Source organism: Hippocampus comes, unplaced genomic scaffold (genome assembly GCF_001891065.2).
Source record: "Hippocampus comes isolate QL1 unplaced genomic scaffold, H_comes_QL1_v1.1 scaffold85, whole genome shotgun sequence".
Lineage (NCBI taxonomy): Eukaryota > Metazoa > Chordata > Actinopteri > Syngnathiformes > Syngnathidae > Hippocampus > Hippocampus comes.
This window is the reverse complement of record NW_017805540.1, coordinates 3,901,912-3,919,463: the sequence shown is the minus strand read 5'-3', so window position 1 is coordinate 3,919,463 and position 17,552 is coordinate 3,901,912. Positions and strand designations below refer to the sequence as shown.

The 17,552-nt window shown below is 42.7% G+C and overlaps 3 protein-coding genes across 10 annotated transcripts in view; 1 reads left to right on the top strand and 2 right to left on the bottom strand.

Annotated features, from left to right (window-relative positions):
• rpe65a (retinoid isomerohydrolase RPE65 a) overlaps positions 1-2,646 on the top strand; it is a 9,607-nt gene extending 6,961 nt beyond the window's left edge. Inside the window, exons 11-13 of one of the 2 annotated variants that reach the window (XM_019878970.1) lie at positions 1,122-1,216; positions 1,298-1,409; positions 2,451-2,646. In XM_019878970.1, the coding sequence (XP_019734529.1) occupies positions 1,122-1,216; positions 1,298-1,409; positions 2,451-2,596 (353 nt within the window). In that variant the 3' untranslated portion in view covers positions 2,597-2,646. The remainder of the gene's footprint in view (positions 1-1,121; positions 1,217-1,297; positions 1,410-2,450) is intronic. The other variant, XM_019878971.1, reaches the window with a different exon arrangement.
• A 342-nt stretch (positions 2,647-2,988) lies between these two features.
• LOC109521246 (RING finger protein 11-like) lies at positions 2,989-7,019 on the bottom strand. The gene is made up of 3 exons (XM_019878975.1): positions 6,400-7,019; positions 5,775-5,944; positions 2,989-5,514 (listed from the first exon to the last, which is right to left on the bottom strand). Exons 1-3 carry the CDS (start codon positions 6,520-6,522, stop codon positions 5,343-5,345), a joined length of 465 nt encoding a protein of 154 aa, XP_019734534.1. The 5' UTR covers positions 6,523-7,019; the 3' UTR covers positions 2,989-5,342.
• A 566-nt stretch (positions 7,020-7,585) lies between these two features.
• The window catches only part of cacna1eb (calcium channel, voltage-dependent, R type, alpha 1E subunit b), an 83,883-nt gene continuing 73,916 nt past the window's right edge, over positions 7,586-17,552 (bottom strand). For 6 of the 7 annotated variants that reach the window (XM_019878963.1, XM_019878966.1, XM_019878964.1 and 3 more), the window contains 10 exons: positions 16,829-16,925; positions 16,634-16,739; positions 16,080-16,187; positions 15,905-16,005; positions 15,714-15,820; positions 15,532-15,631; positions 13,444-13,530; positions 12,660-12,792; positions 11,427-11,590; positions 7,586-11,040 (listed from right to left, as the gene is read on the bottom strand). In XM_019878963.1, the coding sequence (XP_019734522.1) occupies positions 10,546-11,040; positions 11,427-11,590; positions 12,660-12,792; positions 13,444-13,530; positions 15,532-15,631; positions 15,714-15,820; positions 15,905-16,005; positions 16,080-16,187; positions 16,634-16,739; positions 16,829-16,925 (1,498 nt within the window). In that variant the 3' untranslated portion in view covers positions 7,586-10,545. The remainder of the gene's footprint in view (positions 11,041-11,426; positions 11,591-12,659; positions 12,793-13,443; positions 13,531-15,531; positions 15,632-15,713; positions 15,821-15,904; positions 16,006-16,079; positions 16,188-16,633; positions 16,740-16,828; positions 16,926-17,552) is intronic. The other variant, XM_019878967.1, reaches the window with a different exon arrangement.

Genomic DNA, 17,552 nt, shown 5'->3' with positions numbered 1-17,552 from the left:
ACACACACACACACACACACACACACAAACGCTCAAAAGTTAGCGCTGGCTTAGAAATTAAGGCAAAAAATATATGTATTTCTTCAAAATATGACAAAACAAGTACTTTCAGTGTTTTTCAACAATTTTCTTTTTAATTTTATTATTTATCATATAATTTCTTGTCATTAATTTTCCAATTACATGTGTTTCCGAACAAACGTTTTATTTTTATACATATTTTAACATTAATTTTTAAAATGAACCCATCATATAGGATTACTTTAATAATAAAATAATTCATACTCATATTTTATTTTTTATAATCAAATACTCAAACAATTACTCAATTAAATATAAATCACGTACATGAGTGGTCTCCAACCTCTTTTGTGTCACCGACCAGTTAGTTAGGACAAGTACATGTTGTTTGCAGAACGGCAACCATTTTGTTTTGTTCTTTTTTTTTTTGGGCTTTTAAATTGCCAGTTATAAACCACCTGCAATGACAACAAAGACAATTATAGACTAATTCACCAATTTATTCACAACATTAAGGGGATGGACTATCTTGTCAAAATAGCTTCATCTTCGGAAATCATGGCTGCCGATCAGTCATCACTCGCGCGTATACGTCTCCTCGTACGTCTGGTCAATTTGTTACTATTACGTCCCGTTTACTACTACTTCTTTCATTTATCGGCGAATTCTGTTTATTTTAACTAGAAAACTAATATTAGAGTGGGGGACTCCGATTGGCTAGAGCCGCACATATTTCTGCCACGTCTGAAGAGTAAATTTGGTCACAGCTCGCGGGTTTGTCTCTGCGCGGCAGTACGCGCTAACCACTAGACCACCGGGCCGCCCGACGTACGGAATGTTAAGCATATTTACAAAACACCACAATTTATTATTCCGTCAGTTTATTTTTTAAAATTCACCGTGAATCAATTATCCAAAAATTTCATGACAAAAAAGCCCCCCCCCCCAAAAAAAACCTGAATACATCAATTTGAGTTAACCCGTTTTGGGGGAATGACTGTTAAATGATCATGCAAATGCTCGTTGGGCCAAAATAAAGAGCAGAGTTGGCCCCCCTTCTGCTAAATACTGCCATACAATGCATTTGGATGTCTTTGCAGCGTTTGAGTTCCCACAGATCAACTATGAAAAGTATGCGGGGAAGAACTACACGTACGCCTACGGCCTGGGTCTCAACCACTTCATACCAGACAGGGTGCATGCTCGGCCCACTGACAAAATGGCGCGCTCCCACCCGCTTCATTGGGTTTCACTTTGGCTTTGTTCTTGCGTGCAGATTTGTAAATTGAATGTGAAAAGCAAGGAGACCTGGATTTGGCAAGAACCCGACTCGTATCCCTCGGAGCCCCTCTTTGTGCAGACCCCCGATGCTGTGGACGAGGATGATGGTATGTATGCTCAACGCTAGTTATTTGAGTGTTTCTTTTTAAAATTGACCTCGGAAAGGCAATAAGGCCAACAGTATTGGATTTTTCATGACTTTGAGGTGGTCCACAGCCCTGTATCCCACTAGAATAGATTCGCCCCTGCCCTGAGCAGATCTCCACATTCAGACCCAAAGCCAGATGACAGTTTTGGGCAGTTGAGGATCTTTGTTAATCGTTAATGAGATATGGCAAAAAAGGGGAGGAAAATATTTTTGCAAACAAATATTTGAATTCATATGGTATTATCAAGACAAATGTCACCATTTTAGTTGGAAATAATTTAGTTGCATATCTTAGAACAACTCTGTCTGATGTAGTCGTAGTTGTCAAGTGTGTCTCACCCAGATGGGATGTGGGCATCATCCCTCCCTCCACCCACGGAGGCGCACATCTTTTTAACACTGGCGCCCAATAGGGTTGCGGGTCGTGTCAAAAGTTAGTTTTTATAAAAGCTGAGGGCCGGATACCACTGCTGTAAATTGTCCACAGGTGTGAATGTGAGTGTAACTGCGGGTTTGTCAATATGTGCCCTGTGTATTTGGCTGATGACCTGTCCAGGGTTTAAGACTCTTAGACGCTCCTAAGTATAAAAAGAAGTTACCCAAATTTGAATTTAAAGTGTACTCACCCAATGGCGCGGTACAGAGGGCGGCTACAGAGATGTGACGTGGAGGCGTGTCTTCTCATGAAACGACTTTCCCATCACACAAGCACAAGATGTTCATTCATGAAATGAAGTTAGCTACTTTATATGCTGACATTAAATCCAACGTTTGTGTACTCACCTGAGCTTTGTGCCTGGTAGGTGACTCTCTTCACGCAAAGACGATAAAAAAGGTTCAACGTTCATATCAAAACACTCAAGTGTGATGGTGGAAGGGAGTACAAAGCAGTTCAACTTTTAATATCGTGTAGCCAAAAAGCCAAATAAAAAGCAAACCCAAATAGACATCACCTTCAATGGAAGTGTGCTCAAGAGAGGTGATGTCCACGTGTGGCCAGGCGTGCTGCTGACCATCGTGGTGGCCCCCGGCTCACAGAGACCAGGGTACCTTCTCATCCTCAATGCCAAGGACCTGTCAGAGATCGCCCGGGCCGAGGTGGAATGCACTATCCCGGTAACCTTCCACGGCATGTACAAACCCTGATGGCTGACATTTTGGGGCTCATTCCAAATAAAAGCGCTCTCTGAATATGTGAGGCCTTTTTTGTGTGTGTGTGTTTTGAGGAGAACATTGTGCCAGCAGGATTTGCTTCCCGTCGAGTCAAACAAGTCTGTAAGCCAACATTGTTGGGATATTTGTGGAGATTAAATATGTCACCATAGAAAATGGGAATAAGCAGTGGTGTTTTAAAGACGGATTATTACGCAACTCTGATCCCCAGAGTAAAAGTGCCTCCGTGTTGTGGTGTAGAAAATCTGATTAAGCGCCTCAGCTTTTATTTCTGAAAGAAAAAAAAAGAATGGTGCACAAGAAAAACGGGAGGGCCCTAAATGCAACACGACAAGAGGAAGTATAAGTAAGAATCATTCCAAGGATGCTTTTTCCTTATTTATTGTATTTTTTTCCCCCTTTACACACAAGGGCCGTTTCGCCCTTGTTCCAACAAACCAACACAAACATAAGAAATACAAACAAGATAACAAGAAACAATCCTTAGACTGGTTGTAAAAACACTGAAAAGGAAAAAAAAAGTGATTTAAAAGCTATTTTCATAACTCGCACAATTTGGGTTTGAACAGAGGATTGCAGTGACATCTTGCCCTGCCTTTCCACTACCCTAAATACAACAAAAATAATAGTTAAGAAAATGTCACGCTACCGCCACGCTAACCTGCAGCAACCAAAACAAAAAAAGAATGTCATGATTATATATTGTAACAGGCGAGTAAGTGGACTCAAGGAAACCTCTGTCCGTGCACTACTGAGGGGAGAAAAAAGTAAGTGTTGATAGTGCAAGGTCTACATATATTAAAAAGATATTGTTTTAGTTTTTTTTTTGTTTTAAACATATTGTTCTAAAGTGCAAATCAGTGGTTTGGATGAAAAGTGTGCAAGCATGTAGCGATCCGCCTGAGCCCTTTACACTGGCTGACCTCCTCCTGCTGCACACGCGCCCACAGCAACCACACACACGGGCACACACGCGCACACACACTCACATATATAATTTGATTTAAGCACCACCTATTTTTAATTTGACATCATTCAGCAGTTTATTGATGGACTGTATTTTCTGTGTACTTTTCATGCCCTGCTTTATTCTTTATATTTCGGCAAATAGTGGCCGGGGCCAATTCATCTGAGGCACAGGTGCTGCTTTTTTGGTAAGCAACAAGGTCCAACTGCACATTTAAGCCTATCATGTCTGTGTGGGAACTGACATGAATAAGGTGACCGTATTTTTCAGACCATATGGCGCCCCTACAGTCTTTTACTTTTCTCAGAAAAAAAAAGGCAATGCACCTTGTAATCCGTTACGCCATATGTATGGATATCGACTTTTCAGTTTGTCGTTTTTAATTAATATTCCTTCCTATTTACTTTAATATCCACGTTCTCATTCGCATCTAATAGCGAGGAGGCGTACATGTTTTCATCATCGCAGAACTCGAACTACATTCTGCTTCTGTGTCTAACAATCATGGGAAATGTAGTTCTACGAGCTGAATGCTGCAGTCAGACCAAATGCCTGCTGAGCGTTCCTGGCGGTGCGTTTCCAATGTCACAATATGGGACAATGTCATTGCGGTCTCTGGGACACAGAGGTAAACAACATAGCCAGCTTCCAACAACTGCCGGGGCTGAGCAAAAAAAGGAGCAGGCTATGGAGAATGATGAACGAGGAAGTTGGCGAATCCGATGAGTGTATTGATTTTTATTGTAGCTGCTTCAGTGTCAACCAAGAAGGGTTTCATAACACAACCACCAGATTGACGAGCGATGTTCAAACTACTTTTCCAACTGTCAAAAGAGTCTGTTCTCTTCTCCGCTCGAAGCATCAAGCGTGTAGTTTCATGGTGAACAAAAGCATGCAAGACCTGGTCTGAACCTAATGTGATAGAGCTAAATCTATCAAATAAACATACACTGTGGTCACCGTATTACCATTTGCAAGTGTCAAGTGAAAATGTGGACACAACATTGTGGCGCTTAGGGGTACACTGAAGACACTTGAATTCGTATGAAAGACTGCTTATGTGCATCGTGGGTGCTCTTGTTTGGTGAGCGACGGAGTCCAAATACGCAATTGACTATGTGCGTCTAATGTCTGTGTGTGAGGGGACTAATGTCATTGCAGGGACTCCCTGTTTTTTTCTGAATAAGGGCATCTTATTGGTGGCCACTATTTGATGAAATCTTGAGTACTGAATATGCGTGAGGCAAGACAGGGGGCTTCAAATTAAAGTGTTACATTAAGTTCATTTCAATTATAGACATTTTCACTGGCTCTTGCCTGTGAATGACGCGCACATTCGCGCACCAGCCAATAAGAATGAATAAATAGATAAAGTATAGCGTTAATGGACTGAGAAATTAGGCAATTGCTAATACGGTGGGAGTTCACGTGACACACTAAGATTTTGGGTGAATAATTTAATAGTCAGGTGACCACTGAGTCCAGCTCAAGTGGCCACACACACACACACACACACACACACACACACACACACTTCTACTACAGCGTTGTACTTAGCGAAGGTTCATAGTGTGTGTGTGCGTGTGTGTCTAACACCTCAGGCCCAAATATATGTGTGTTGGGGGGGGGGGGTTGAAAATCATTTTTCTTGAAGTGCAAGATGACAGCCAACCTGATTGTTGTTGTTTTTAATCCCCACCCGCTGCTGTTGCGCGTAAGGCGAGCTGATGGTGAGAGAGGAGGACGTGCGCGTCAGTTGGTCTCATAGGTGGAGAGCAGGGCGGCATCGACGGGTTCCATGCAGGATGGGCAGGTGAAGGATCTCATGAGCCAGTCGTCTATGCAGTCCATGTGGTAGATGTGCATGCATGGCAGGAACCGCACCGGGTCGCCGTACACAAAATCCAGCATGCAGATCACACACCTGCAAATGCCCCCAAAGAAACGATCAAAACAAAACAAAAACCGGCATTTATCTCCTCTTTTTTTTTTTTTTTTAAACACAGAATACCGTGTACTGGGTAGACATGATTTTGACATTATTGAAATTGTATTTAAAAAAAGTGTTTTTATGATCCTGAAATTGAATTGACTATTCATGAACACATACGTTTTTGCAGCACATTTTGGACCCAAAGAGCTAAAGAGTGACATCAAAAATGAGTGACAACTCGTAAGACTTACTCTCGGATCTTCTTCTCTGAGCCATCTTGGCCGCCATCATACACACCCTTGGGCAGGTGCTGGATCAGTCCAATGCGCTGGGCGATGCGGATCTGTTCCTCCTCCGTCAGTTGAGTGGCCAGACGGGCCTGGCTGCGTGTGGGATGGTACATGGGCATGTGCGCCTGCTCCTAATGGAGCACAGACATACAAAGAACAATCCCAGAACAGGTTTTCACTTTTGTCTACAACACAAAAGTGGTCTGGCGAGTTACGCTTACATGACACACACATGCACGCGCTCGCACAAAAACAACAACGTGCAAATTTGATGTTTTGGGAGTTTGGGGATAACAGTGACGATGTTAACTATGTCTGAATTTGCTCCATGTCTCTTTTTTCAACCCATTTACCAAATGAAATGTAAATTACGATCAGCGTTAGGTCTCACTTCCAAGCATTCTACCTCACACATGGAAGTTACTGTAGCAGAAAAGCCTAAAATCATCATATAAATCATTCATTCCTAATCCCAGGTCATTCGTGAAGTAAATTTTTGTGCGCTCGTGCCACGCCAGGTCTGATTGAGCTCCTATGAGAAAAATGCCCTCTGGCTAGTTAAACCCCCCCCCCCCCCCTCGCTCACCTGGTAGGGCGGAGGCGGCTCCAGGTCTGGATCGGTCCCGTCCCCGAAGCTCGCCCTGTCCGACTGGGACTCTTGCAGCAGAGAGATGTCGTCCGAGGTGGGCGACTTCAAGCAGTTGCCCATTTCGTACCTCCTTTCTGTTGTGTCGCTCCCAAGTAGGAGATGTGCTCAATGTAATGCTACAAACTACGCTCACGGTGGCGTTTGTATCGTTCTACCGTGATGTCACACACACTAAATAAGAATTAACTGGAGAGTCGGCATGTTTGATGTCACTTTAGAGTGAAGCCGCCACAGTTTTAGCTCATGTTTATTTACTCCGCGTTGAAACCCAAAACAAAGCACTCCTGCTAACGGTTAGCCAGCTAGCTTTGTCCACCAACTGGGCCACTTCCTCGATCGGCGCCGCTCATTTTCTCGCTCCAACAGGATGTTGCAAAAAAAATAACCACAACGGAAGCGGCGCCGACAGTTTAACTAAACCGTCTCGGGCTCCGACAGTGGCGACATTTTGGTGTTCAATCCGCCACGAGTAACATCAAAATAGTTTTCAACCTATCCTGCCTCACTCGACACTGACATGTTAGTGTCGTTTGGACATGACGTCATGACAAATCTTTGCGCTGATTGGGTGGTTTCAGCATGATCTAAAACAATGCGAAAATCCTTGTCCCCCCCACTCCTTTTTTTTTTTTTGCTTCGAAGCAACGAAAACGTCATTGCCCCCAAAAGTAAACATTACTCGCGCATACGATTTAGGTATATTTTATTCTTATTTCTGATCCATTTTGTCATTATTAATCATAACTCATGATTTGGTGTTCACTACTTTTCATTAGTGATGTTGACATCTCGTGAGGCATGACACGTTCAAGGTAGCCGGAAATAGGTACATTTTTGAAGAATATTCAAATACTGTAATTGTCTTGTTTCCTGTTTTAGTGCATCAATAAGCATTTGACACGACAGCGCAAAAGCAGAGCTGTTCGTGAAGCATCACGAATGTTTAACAATTTCATGTTTCATGTTTTGTGTACTTGCTTGTTGTGCAGGATTCAATAAATGCACACTCAATACGGTGTGGATTTAAGAACACATTTATTTATATATACAGCTATTGTACAGTGAAAAAACAACAGTTATTTGCATTTTATTTTTCTTTGCATGAAGAAATTCGTTTTTTTTGTGATTGTCACAGATTTGGCTTTGTTGGGCAATTAAAACAAAACAAAAACAAACAAAAAACATTAGCGACCATTAAAAGTAACGTTTTACTTGTAAAGCTCACCATCTTTTTTATGGTTTCTTTATTTTCTCTAAAATGTTATGAATAATCTCTGTACATTATTAGTAAGTAGTAGAGTAACATTTAAGTAAATGGTTAAGGATGCGTTTTCAGTGTTTCTACAGTCATTGTCTGCTGTGCTTTCTATTTCGAATATTCACAAGACAATGATGAATAAATGTGGCGTGTCAATGCTGTTCCTGATAGATTAAATTGTTCCCATTTGTAAAGGGTACTGACTGTGGGGTTGGGGTGGACCATCAGGAATGACACTGGAAAGATTCTAAAGATTCGTTTAGCTGGTTGAAATAAGCATTTTTCCCTATTATACTACAAGTGCATTCTTATCTCAAAAGTCATTAATGAAAGAAAAAAGAAAAAAATGACACCCTCTCATGCAGATGTTTTCATATTGTAAAAAAAAAAAAAATCAATCTGAGATTGTTGATCATGATGTGGAAAAGTAGTGTCAGCTCCTTTGCAGGGACGCTGTGATGTCACAATGTATTTATAGAGAAAAGTCATTGATAGGAAAATGTAGTTTGAGTACATATTCACAATAACCCTGAACACTGCTAAGATCAACACAAAATCATTTGATTCATTGAATAGTGCTGTGCAAAAGTCTTAGGTCGCCATTAACTTTGCTGTTACTTGTTTGTGTGTATGCAATGGCATTAGATTAAACACAGAGCTCCACCAGGGCCCACAGAAGTGAGCATGGCGAACAAACGAGAGGTGCCATTCTGAGTCTTGGGGGTGGACTGCTCCATTGATGCTATAATGTGTTTTAAAAAAAAAAGAAAAGAAATAGCATATGAACCTTTATCCGAACCCTCACCAACAATGTCACGGCTTTTTCCATGACTTGTGCACCAAGCCAGTAAAAAGTCATGGCAATACCGTGTCACTCTGTCAAATGAGGCTCAGATACATTGTCCTATTTGGACTTTTGCTTGTCCTATTTGTCTTGTATTTTTAAGCGGGCTACGCACATACTGACAATCGGGCTGCATTCGAGCCTTTTGCCCACCCTCCTTTCAAATCAAGGTCAGCAAAGGGCTGATTGTCTGAGAGATTATCCCGAGCAATTATCCTACGGCGTGGTGGTTTATGATGTGTGATTTTTCCTCTCCAATCTGCGCAGAAATTTGGGTGGGGACAATCGTAAATGTTAAACATGTTTGATGTTTATGAACACAAATCAACACTCAGATGGGCCGAGCGACAGACTGCGTGATTGTGACATGTAGCCAATTAGGAACCTAGAGCTTGCATTGATGCCGGACACATAAACAGACAAGTGGTTGCGTAGACTAGAGTGTTTGTTTAATGTGTCGCATAGGTCCTTCCAACCATTTGCATTAGCACTTGTCCTAATTCATTCACCTACAAAGAGTAATTATCGTATTTCAATTCAAATACACATTCCAGACACGTAATTAGGTACCCAGTTGATCCTTTTATCTCTCAATTTTTTTTTTATCACACTTGTCCTCATTCGGGTCAGGGCAAGAGCTGGATAAATTTGGACAAAACAACACAACCCCCCCCCCCCCCCACACACTATTTTTGATTATTGAAATCATGATTAATAAACATGATTATTTTTCGATTTGGGTGATGTGGAGCCTATCTCATCTGACTTTGGGCAAGAGGTGAGATACTTCCTGGACTGATCGCCAGTCAATCCAAAATTACACAATAGGTAAACAAAAATTTCCACTCACATTCACACCTTTGGACAATTTTACATGCATGTTATGTGAGGAAGACTGAGTACCCAGTGAAAACATGCAAACTCCAAATAGGAAGGGCAGGATTCAAACCCCGAAGCTCCAAACTGTGAAGCATATGAGCTGAACCACTAGGGCACCTTGCTGCAGCTCACAAGTCATTCGACACAATTAAAAATAACCAGGAGGAGAGTTTCTAAAGGCAATGTATCACAATTACCAGAAAAGCTAACAGTTCTCATGCTTCTCGTTCTTCTTTGTTTTTACCAGTAGTCTGGGTGCCCAGTGGCACAGTGCTGCCTCTCCTCTGACAAGTCAGTCTTCATACTACGATAGTCATCTTTGTTCAATGAATCTCCACTATTTCCAGAGGATAGGAAGTAATTGGCACTACCCCAAAAGGTTTTCAGTACAGTGTACTGCAATGGCTTCTCAATGCATTAAGATGGAAGAAAATGACTGATTTTGTTTAAATGAAAATCCTCAACTCACTCCAAGAGATCCTCGGCACTCAGATGCCTTCAGATATCAAACCTTCAGAGGTTTAAAGTACAGTGTACTGCAATGGCCTCTAAATGTCAAAAGTTGGAAGAAAAGGACTTATTTTGTTGAAATGAAGATCCTCAGCTCACTGATGCCTTCAGATATCACCAAAGCAAGACAGCTATTGCTTTGGCTTGAGCACAAAACAGCAAAGGGGTGACTATCTCAGTGAATAACAGGATTGGCTCGCAAAGAGATTTGCAAATAGGCAGATTTGTGAGGGCCAAACTACAAATATGGGCTGGCTCACATGAAAACAGCAGTAGGCACATGATTTTTTTTTTTTTTTTTTTTTACTTGACGTGTTGGGTTGTTCACATTTTTAAAATTGGTCATGTTGAACATCAGTATGTATGTAGTCCGCTTTTCTCTCCCCATGGTGTGGCTGTTTCCAATGAAGTACCATTCCTCTATCGTCAAGTAAAAGGCAGGAAGTAGACCTTTGTTTTCTGTTTGAATAGTAAGCGTTTGGCGTGAATTGGCAAGGAAAGTTTCAGGAAGAAGTGTTCTTTCCTGTTGTCGGCTTGAGTTTGACAACTATGAGGGTACACAATGCAGCAAAAAGTCGCCGTGTCTATGTCTCTAGCACCGGTCGTCCTCCTCTGTGTCGCTGAGCGGATCGCAGCCCGCCACGGAGGCCGTCTGCGCAAGGCGCTTGCGAAAGTGTCCGTTGGGGACCTGCCAGCCGGTTCGCAAACGCGGGCCGGCCGAGCTGATGGTGTTGGCGCGTCCCAGGCTGCAGGCCACGGCCGCCTCGAAGGTTAACGTCTCCATGGGGCCTGTGGGATCGGGGCTGTGGTCGTCCTCCTGCGAGGCCATGAAGGGTTCGGAGGGGTAGCGGCGCAGCGGCGATTGGTGTCGGCCCACCTCGCCCCCTTGCTCGCCGCAGACCGTCTCCTGGTCCCGCCTGGCTGTCTCCGTCTCGTTGTCCTGGCTGACGGAGGGGTCGGCGCGACAAACGAGCGGTGAGTAGGAGATGTGAGGACGAGAGCGCATGGGGGTGTGCGATGAAGGCCGTCGGACGCTGGGGGTGCTGGACTCTGATGTGGAGGGCACGGGACTGTCTGAGCTGTTATCCTAAGGGCAGAAAACAACAACAATCAGTCAATCGTGCTCGAGTAAGGAAGCGAGGGCAACTCATATTGGTCCTTTATTTAATTGATACGCTGAAAAAAATGCTGTTGAAATTATTTTATTTTGTCAAGTGGCTGCACATAACAGAAGCATCTGGAATTCGTTAGATTTTTTTTTTTAAGGTGATATAGTTTACTTAAAAAAATGTATCTGGATTCAGATGATTTTATTTCATGCAACCACTGCATGAAACAAGATTGAATGAATTCAACACGCTATTTTGTAGTGTATTTTTAAATTTGGTTCAAAGGACAATACAAAAACATTATTTCCTCTAAAATGTTCAACATGATTTTTCCACTTGTATGCATTATCCAATTATTTTGAACCTGTTTGTCTCGGGGCTGTGTCCTCTCCACACTGGAGGAGCGTGACGGCTGCAGGCTGCGCTCTTCCGAGTTACAGCGGGACGCGTCCGGAGAGAGAAGGTGGCAGCGCTCCTTAGATCGGCCTCTGTCCCGCTCGCCCTGCTGCCAGTGCTCGGACCGAGACACTGGCAGACAGATAGAGATGATGATAATGATGATAATGATGATGATAATGATGATGATGATTCCAAGGGGTGCCCGGTTTACGGCGGTTCCAACATATTGCTAGCATTGGGCCGAAACCTCATAATGGGCAATTTCATATTTTTCACCAAGTCATCAGAAACAATAAACGGCGTTTGTAACCTTATCCCTGGCTTTGATTACCGTATTGGCCCGAATATAAGACGGTGTTTTTTGCATTGAAATAAGACTGAAAAAGTGGGGGTCATCTTATATTTGGTGTCTAGACATTATACCCATTCATGACGCTAGATGGCACCAGATATCATTGAAGCGAATGCTGAACTTGACTCCCCAGGCCAAAGTGAACTCCTGTCAAGAAAAATAAAAATAAAAACAGCAGTAGCACGAAGAAGAAAAATAAAAAATAGCAGTAAGAAAGAAAAGAGAAGAAAATAATAGAAGCGATAACAGAAAATGGAGAAACGTAGCGACAATCAGGAGAAAAGTGGGTCGAAGATCGGCCAGGTTAACCGGCAGCTGAAGGAGAAGTTATGATGTAATTTACATTTCAAAAACCACAAGCCATTCATTTATGAATGTGATTGCACTTTAGTTTACATATTTAAATGTTCAGATATTAAGATTTGAATGAGGCGAAATAACATGCTTTTTGTCTCAAATATATTGTTATAATCATTTGTTTCAGATGTACTGTAATTATTTTCTGTATAAAAATGAATTTGGTGTTCAAAAAGTCTTTTTTCAAACTTGAGTCTTGAAAAAGAGGGGGTCTTCTTATAATCAGGGCCGTCTTATATTCGGGCCAATACGGTAATAATTGCAACAACCAAAAAAAATTTAACCTGAGTTTGAAAATCCAACCCTGTCTTCGTTTTAGGTTGGTCTGAAGACTCTGATATGCAACAATCAACTATTTTGTGAGATTTTGTAGGTTGATGAGACTATGATTCATTTTGTCTCTGCAAAAAAGAAACTCCATCACAAACAGAGGACCTCTTGTATACAGAAATATGTTCTCAATCGAGGAAAAGTGACTTGTTGACAGACCTGCAGCCTTGTAGCTCTTATGTCGGGGTCGATAAAAGCGCTCGGGGCTTCTCTCGTCCTGCCATAGGCCGTTGACTTGTTGATCCGAAATGGTGGAGGCGGAGCGCTTCATTGATCCGCCGGCAGCCTCTGCCTGTAAAAACAAGAAAACATGAAAAACACCAAGATTAGATTCAGATTATTAAAGATGGATATTTTCATCTGCGTGCTTCAGTAAGAAGGCTGAGCCTCTGGCTTCACGTATTTTTTCAAATGTTAAATTGAAGTTATCTGAAAGTACCCGAAAGCATGATGTATTGAACATATTCACTCAAATCGAGACATACAAACGTGATTATTTGAAAGCAGATTGTAACAGGCTAAATCTTATCTACCAGCCGGTAAATAACACAGGACAATCTTTGTTCCCCCTCCATCACGAAGCAAACTACGAATGCATTGAGAAAGACATCCCTTTTTTTCTGTTTCATTTGAAAGGAAAATGTCTTGTTACAAGCATTCTTTCCAAAGTTCGAGATTTCTTCACACCTCTATGACATTAAAAATTCCAAAAGCATTCGGAACATTCAAAGGAACCCTGCAGCTTCTTCCTGACTGGAGGAAAGCAGCGATCCACCCCAACTTGTCTGTCAATTTACTCTTCATCCGATTCCAAAGCATCAAAGCCCAAAAAACACTTCTTTGTGTGGCCCATGAGGATAAAAAAACGAATCATCGCCCATGCATCTGCCAAGAGTCCAGGCTGTGCACACACAGTAGACCATATCATGCAGGAAGTTTGTACCTGCAACTCTACAGCCAGGCGGGGCATGGAGGAGGCCCGCATGCACAGGCCCCTCCCTAGCGGAATCCCCCAATGGCACTCGCCCACCTGGGTGAGCAGAGACAGAGGAGGAGGAGCGCCTTCATCATCTATCAAGCCACCGGCACCGGCGCCATAGTCCAGATCGGGAACAGACCAGTTAACAACAGGAAGAGTGATGCGCCACAGGGAAAAATGGGATCCATCTTTGAACTTGAAGTGTCATGCATGTTCATATCTTGAGAGCCGCACACACAAAGCCGCACAAAAGAACATCTGACTACAAGGGGCGACAGGCGCCACTAGCCACTAAAACCGGACAGTTTGGAGACAACAAACATGGACAACAAGCTGTCTTTCCTTCCACGAGAAGACCACATGAATGTTCTGTTGTGGCGCGAGAAAGCAGTTTGAAATTAATGCAACCAATAAATTGCAAGTGTCAAAGGTTTTCTGTGATGTGAACGAGATGGACGAAAAGAATTGGGACACGGAGGAAAAAATTTCAAAGAGTTTACACTTTTTGGGGATGACTTTCGAAAAGATTATTTGTGTCCCTTTTTGTTTTTTGTGCAGTTATAGTGGAACCTCCAAAGTACAACATAGTCCATTCCAGTATGCTGATATTTGTGTCTGAAAAACACTGGGGAGCACAATTTTTGTTGAATTAGGTCTGACAGGTGTTTTTAACAAAATTTTGGGTGCAGAATCCAAAACGGACTTTCTTTATCACATCATGTTTTTGAGGTGTAGGATCCTCGTTTTCTTAAAAAGTATTTAATAAATTGTGTGTATGTAAAAAGCTTTGAAAAAAACAACATAAACGGGAATAGAACTTCCAACAGTATGCCCAAATTGCAGGAGAAAAGCCATCACTAATCCTCCTAATTCCTACGAAGCTAGCTTTCTGTCTGCAGATACTGATTGCACAGACCTACAACTGCACTGTCGCAATTGCGACTGCACAAACAAGGCGCCACCTAGCTGTAGATGAGTCCACCTGTCTGCGACTTTTTTTTGCTTACAGTGTCACAGCTAATCAGAGGAATGTTGCTAATCTGGAGGGTAAAATAGGGAGAAAATCTTGACGTGCTAGAAAAAAATTGATTGCAATTTTGGAATCAGCATAGGCCAATTTGTTTTATCAGCATACAAATCTTTAGGGCAGTGGTTTTTAACCTTGTTAGAGTATCGAACCCAACAAGTTCATATGCACATTCACCGAACCCTTTATTAGTGAAAAACAAAAATATGACTTTTTACAAATTCAGGATGTCAAAAATGCATTTATTAAAAACAGAAAAAAGTAAATAAAATTTCAAGGCACAAGTATATGTTTTTTTTAATTTTACGACATACTATCACGACAGTCACCCGTTGACTATTGAGTGAACTAAATTTCCCACAGTACTGATTGGAGAAGCAATGTATTGTGATCATCTGCAGCCAGTGATGGCCAAGCGGGCGTGTCATAACTAATTGACATGTTGAGTCGGGTGTGTCTTAACCACCATGAGGCTCCGACGAACCCCTGAGACCGATTCACCGAACCCCTGGGGTTCGATCGAACTCAGGTTAAGAACCACTGCTTTAGGGGCTCTGTTTTCCTGACCGAAGTAAACTTTGCTTGGTGGGTGGCATATCTTTGTATTGCAATGGTTTAGTTGGTAACTTCACAGATAAGCGTGTGCCATCAAATCTGTGAGAGGGAGGTTTGCGCCGTTGAGGGAGTGGTCACAGCCAACTTCAATTATAGCCAATCAAAGCGTCTCCTGCTGGTGCACTAGAGTGTTGACATGACAGAAGCACGATTGGAGACCGTCCCCCACCCGCACATTTGTGTGCCCCATGGCTGTGCCGGCCAATGAGATGATTTGAAAAATATAATACAATGACATTGTCTACCATGCTCCCTGGACTGAAGTCACACAAGATTTGCAAGATGATGACATCATGTTTGACATATTTTCTCAGAAAAATTGGCATGAACTCCAAATTGTTTAACTTTGGAGGCTCAGTTGAAGTGTAGATGACAGTGATAACGTGTACAAATAGTTGCTCTTTGCTTACCAAGTTTTGTTGTTGACCAGCATCTGTGTCCGAGCTCATGGACTGCAAAAAGAGCTCCTGTGGTGAAATAGGACTCAAAGCCACAAAGCCCCCACGTGTCCTGTATGGTTATTGGACACACAATAAAACATGTAAACACGTAAAAAGATGCATGCATGCTTGCAAAGTAAAAATCAACTTACAAGGCGGATCCGGCGCTGTGGGCCATCATGGGCAGAGGCTGCGTGTTGGAGAGAATGTCCTCTGGAAGGGTGGACGCATCCAGACGCTTGAAGATCAGGTTGCTCTTCTGATTTCAAAAACAGTAACTACATTTTAACTTCTATTCGATTTTGAAATGAAGTTGAGGACGCCATGATATCGTTGGCTTGACCTGAGCTTCCAGCTGCTGCCGCAGCTTCTTGGCCTTGCTCTGTTTGAAGTAGTCCATGATCATCATGGAGGCGTAAATCTTCCCCACCGTCATATCTGTGTCTGCAAACGCGACTCCTGTCAACGCTACAGCTAACGCTAACGTGGCTGCTTGACCATCACCACGGAGGCCCCACCTTTGTTGATGGGCACCAGGAGGTCCAAGTTCTTCTGCGGCAGGTAGGGCCAGATTATGCTGATCTCCTTTTGAAGTTCGGCATCCAAGGCGATGCGGTCTTCGCCACCTGTGACACAAGCACTGACAAGGTTTTGCCTCAGCTGGGAGACGGGAGAGATTGTACACTAGCGCAAACAAAAGGAAGGCAGTGTGCTTGCTATATGAGTTACAGTATATTGATGTGACGCTTACTGAACGTAAGAAGCCTCATTATCGACCGTTTCTTTGAACACGGCATGCCATAATTAACTTGATGAGGCCCATGCTGCTTCACGAAGACATGATTATTTACATTATTTGATCGTGGCTGCCTTTAAAGCAGCTCCTATCCCTGTTTCATAATATCCATCCATCCAGGATGGATGGATGGATGGATGGACGGATGGATAATCTATGAATGACCTTGCCCATCTGTCCGTTTTAAAATCAAACATGGCCCTAGAGCACTGAATAAGTTTACCTGCCACTGGGCTGGACGCACACAGAAAACATGCATGCACATCTGCTCCTCACCTCGGGCTATTTTGATGTCCAGTGCCGTGCGTATGAGTGACATGAGGGTGGAGGTGAAGTGTACTGTCATGTCCTCGTCCACCGGCATGTTCATCAACACCAGCCTCTGTGTGACAACAAAAGGGAGGAGCGTTTTCCACACTTTTGTTTCCTAAAACCCTTCACATTCCTTGATGAAGAGCTGGATCTTGTTACCTTATAGGCGATCTTAGCAGGGCATTTTTTGCCCAGGCCCAGCGGTGGAGACATGTGTGTTAACATCTCATACATGGCGGTGTAGTGGATGCGTCCACTTCATCGTGTAATAAGCCGGAAGGAGAACAGAAAAGAGAGGCATCATTGTTCTGTATCATCTCTTTGGTCAACGCAATTCGAACACATCTGCTGCCCTCTGCTGGAGAAACCAGTCAAACTACAGTACAGTACATCGTGGGGTATGCTGGAGAACCCTCCGCCACTTTAAATTTGGACATGAAATGAATTTAGATCATACACTGTACATGCAATCACTCTATTGCGATGTCACATAAAATATGGAGCTCTTTTCAAAGATTAAGGATTGAAATTAATTGAATATTTACTCTGGTAGATTGTGCTAGTCTCAGTTTAGCTGAGAAATTAGAATTGACCACATTAAAAAAAAAAAAAAAAAAAAACCACCATTAACACTTTAAAATAGTAAAAGTAAAAACAATACAAAAAGCAAATAAACATTAAAAAGAAAGCAACCTTAAATAATTTCCTCAATCTTATTGTTACAGATGTGGTGGCGGCAGCCCGGTAGCCCACTAGTTAGTGCGTCGACCGTGGCGGCGGCCCGGTAGCCCATGGGTTAGCGCGTCGACCACACAGTGCAGAGGTCGTGGGTTCGATCCTGGCGCTGGCCTTCATGTGTGGAGTTTACATGTTCTCTCCGTGC

What these genes read in the sequence shown, in the direction of transcription:
- LOC109521246 (XM_019878975.1), bottom strand. Translation starts at nt 6,522, where the DNA reads ATGGGCAACTGCTTGAAGTCGCCCACCTCGGACGACATCTCTCTGCTG. An exon ending in AGCCGCCTCCGCCCTACCAG is followed by an intron (nt 5,945 to 6,399) that starts GTGAGCGAGGGG and finishes GTGCTCCATTAG; the next exon opens with GAGCAGGCGCACATGCCCAT. An exon ending in TCAGAGAAGAAGATCCGAGA is followed by an intron (nt 5,515 to 5,774) that starts GTAAGTCTTACG and finishes GGGCATTTGCAG; the next exon opens with GTGTGTGATCTGCATGCTGG.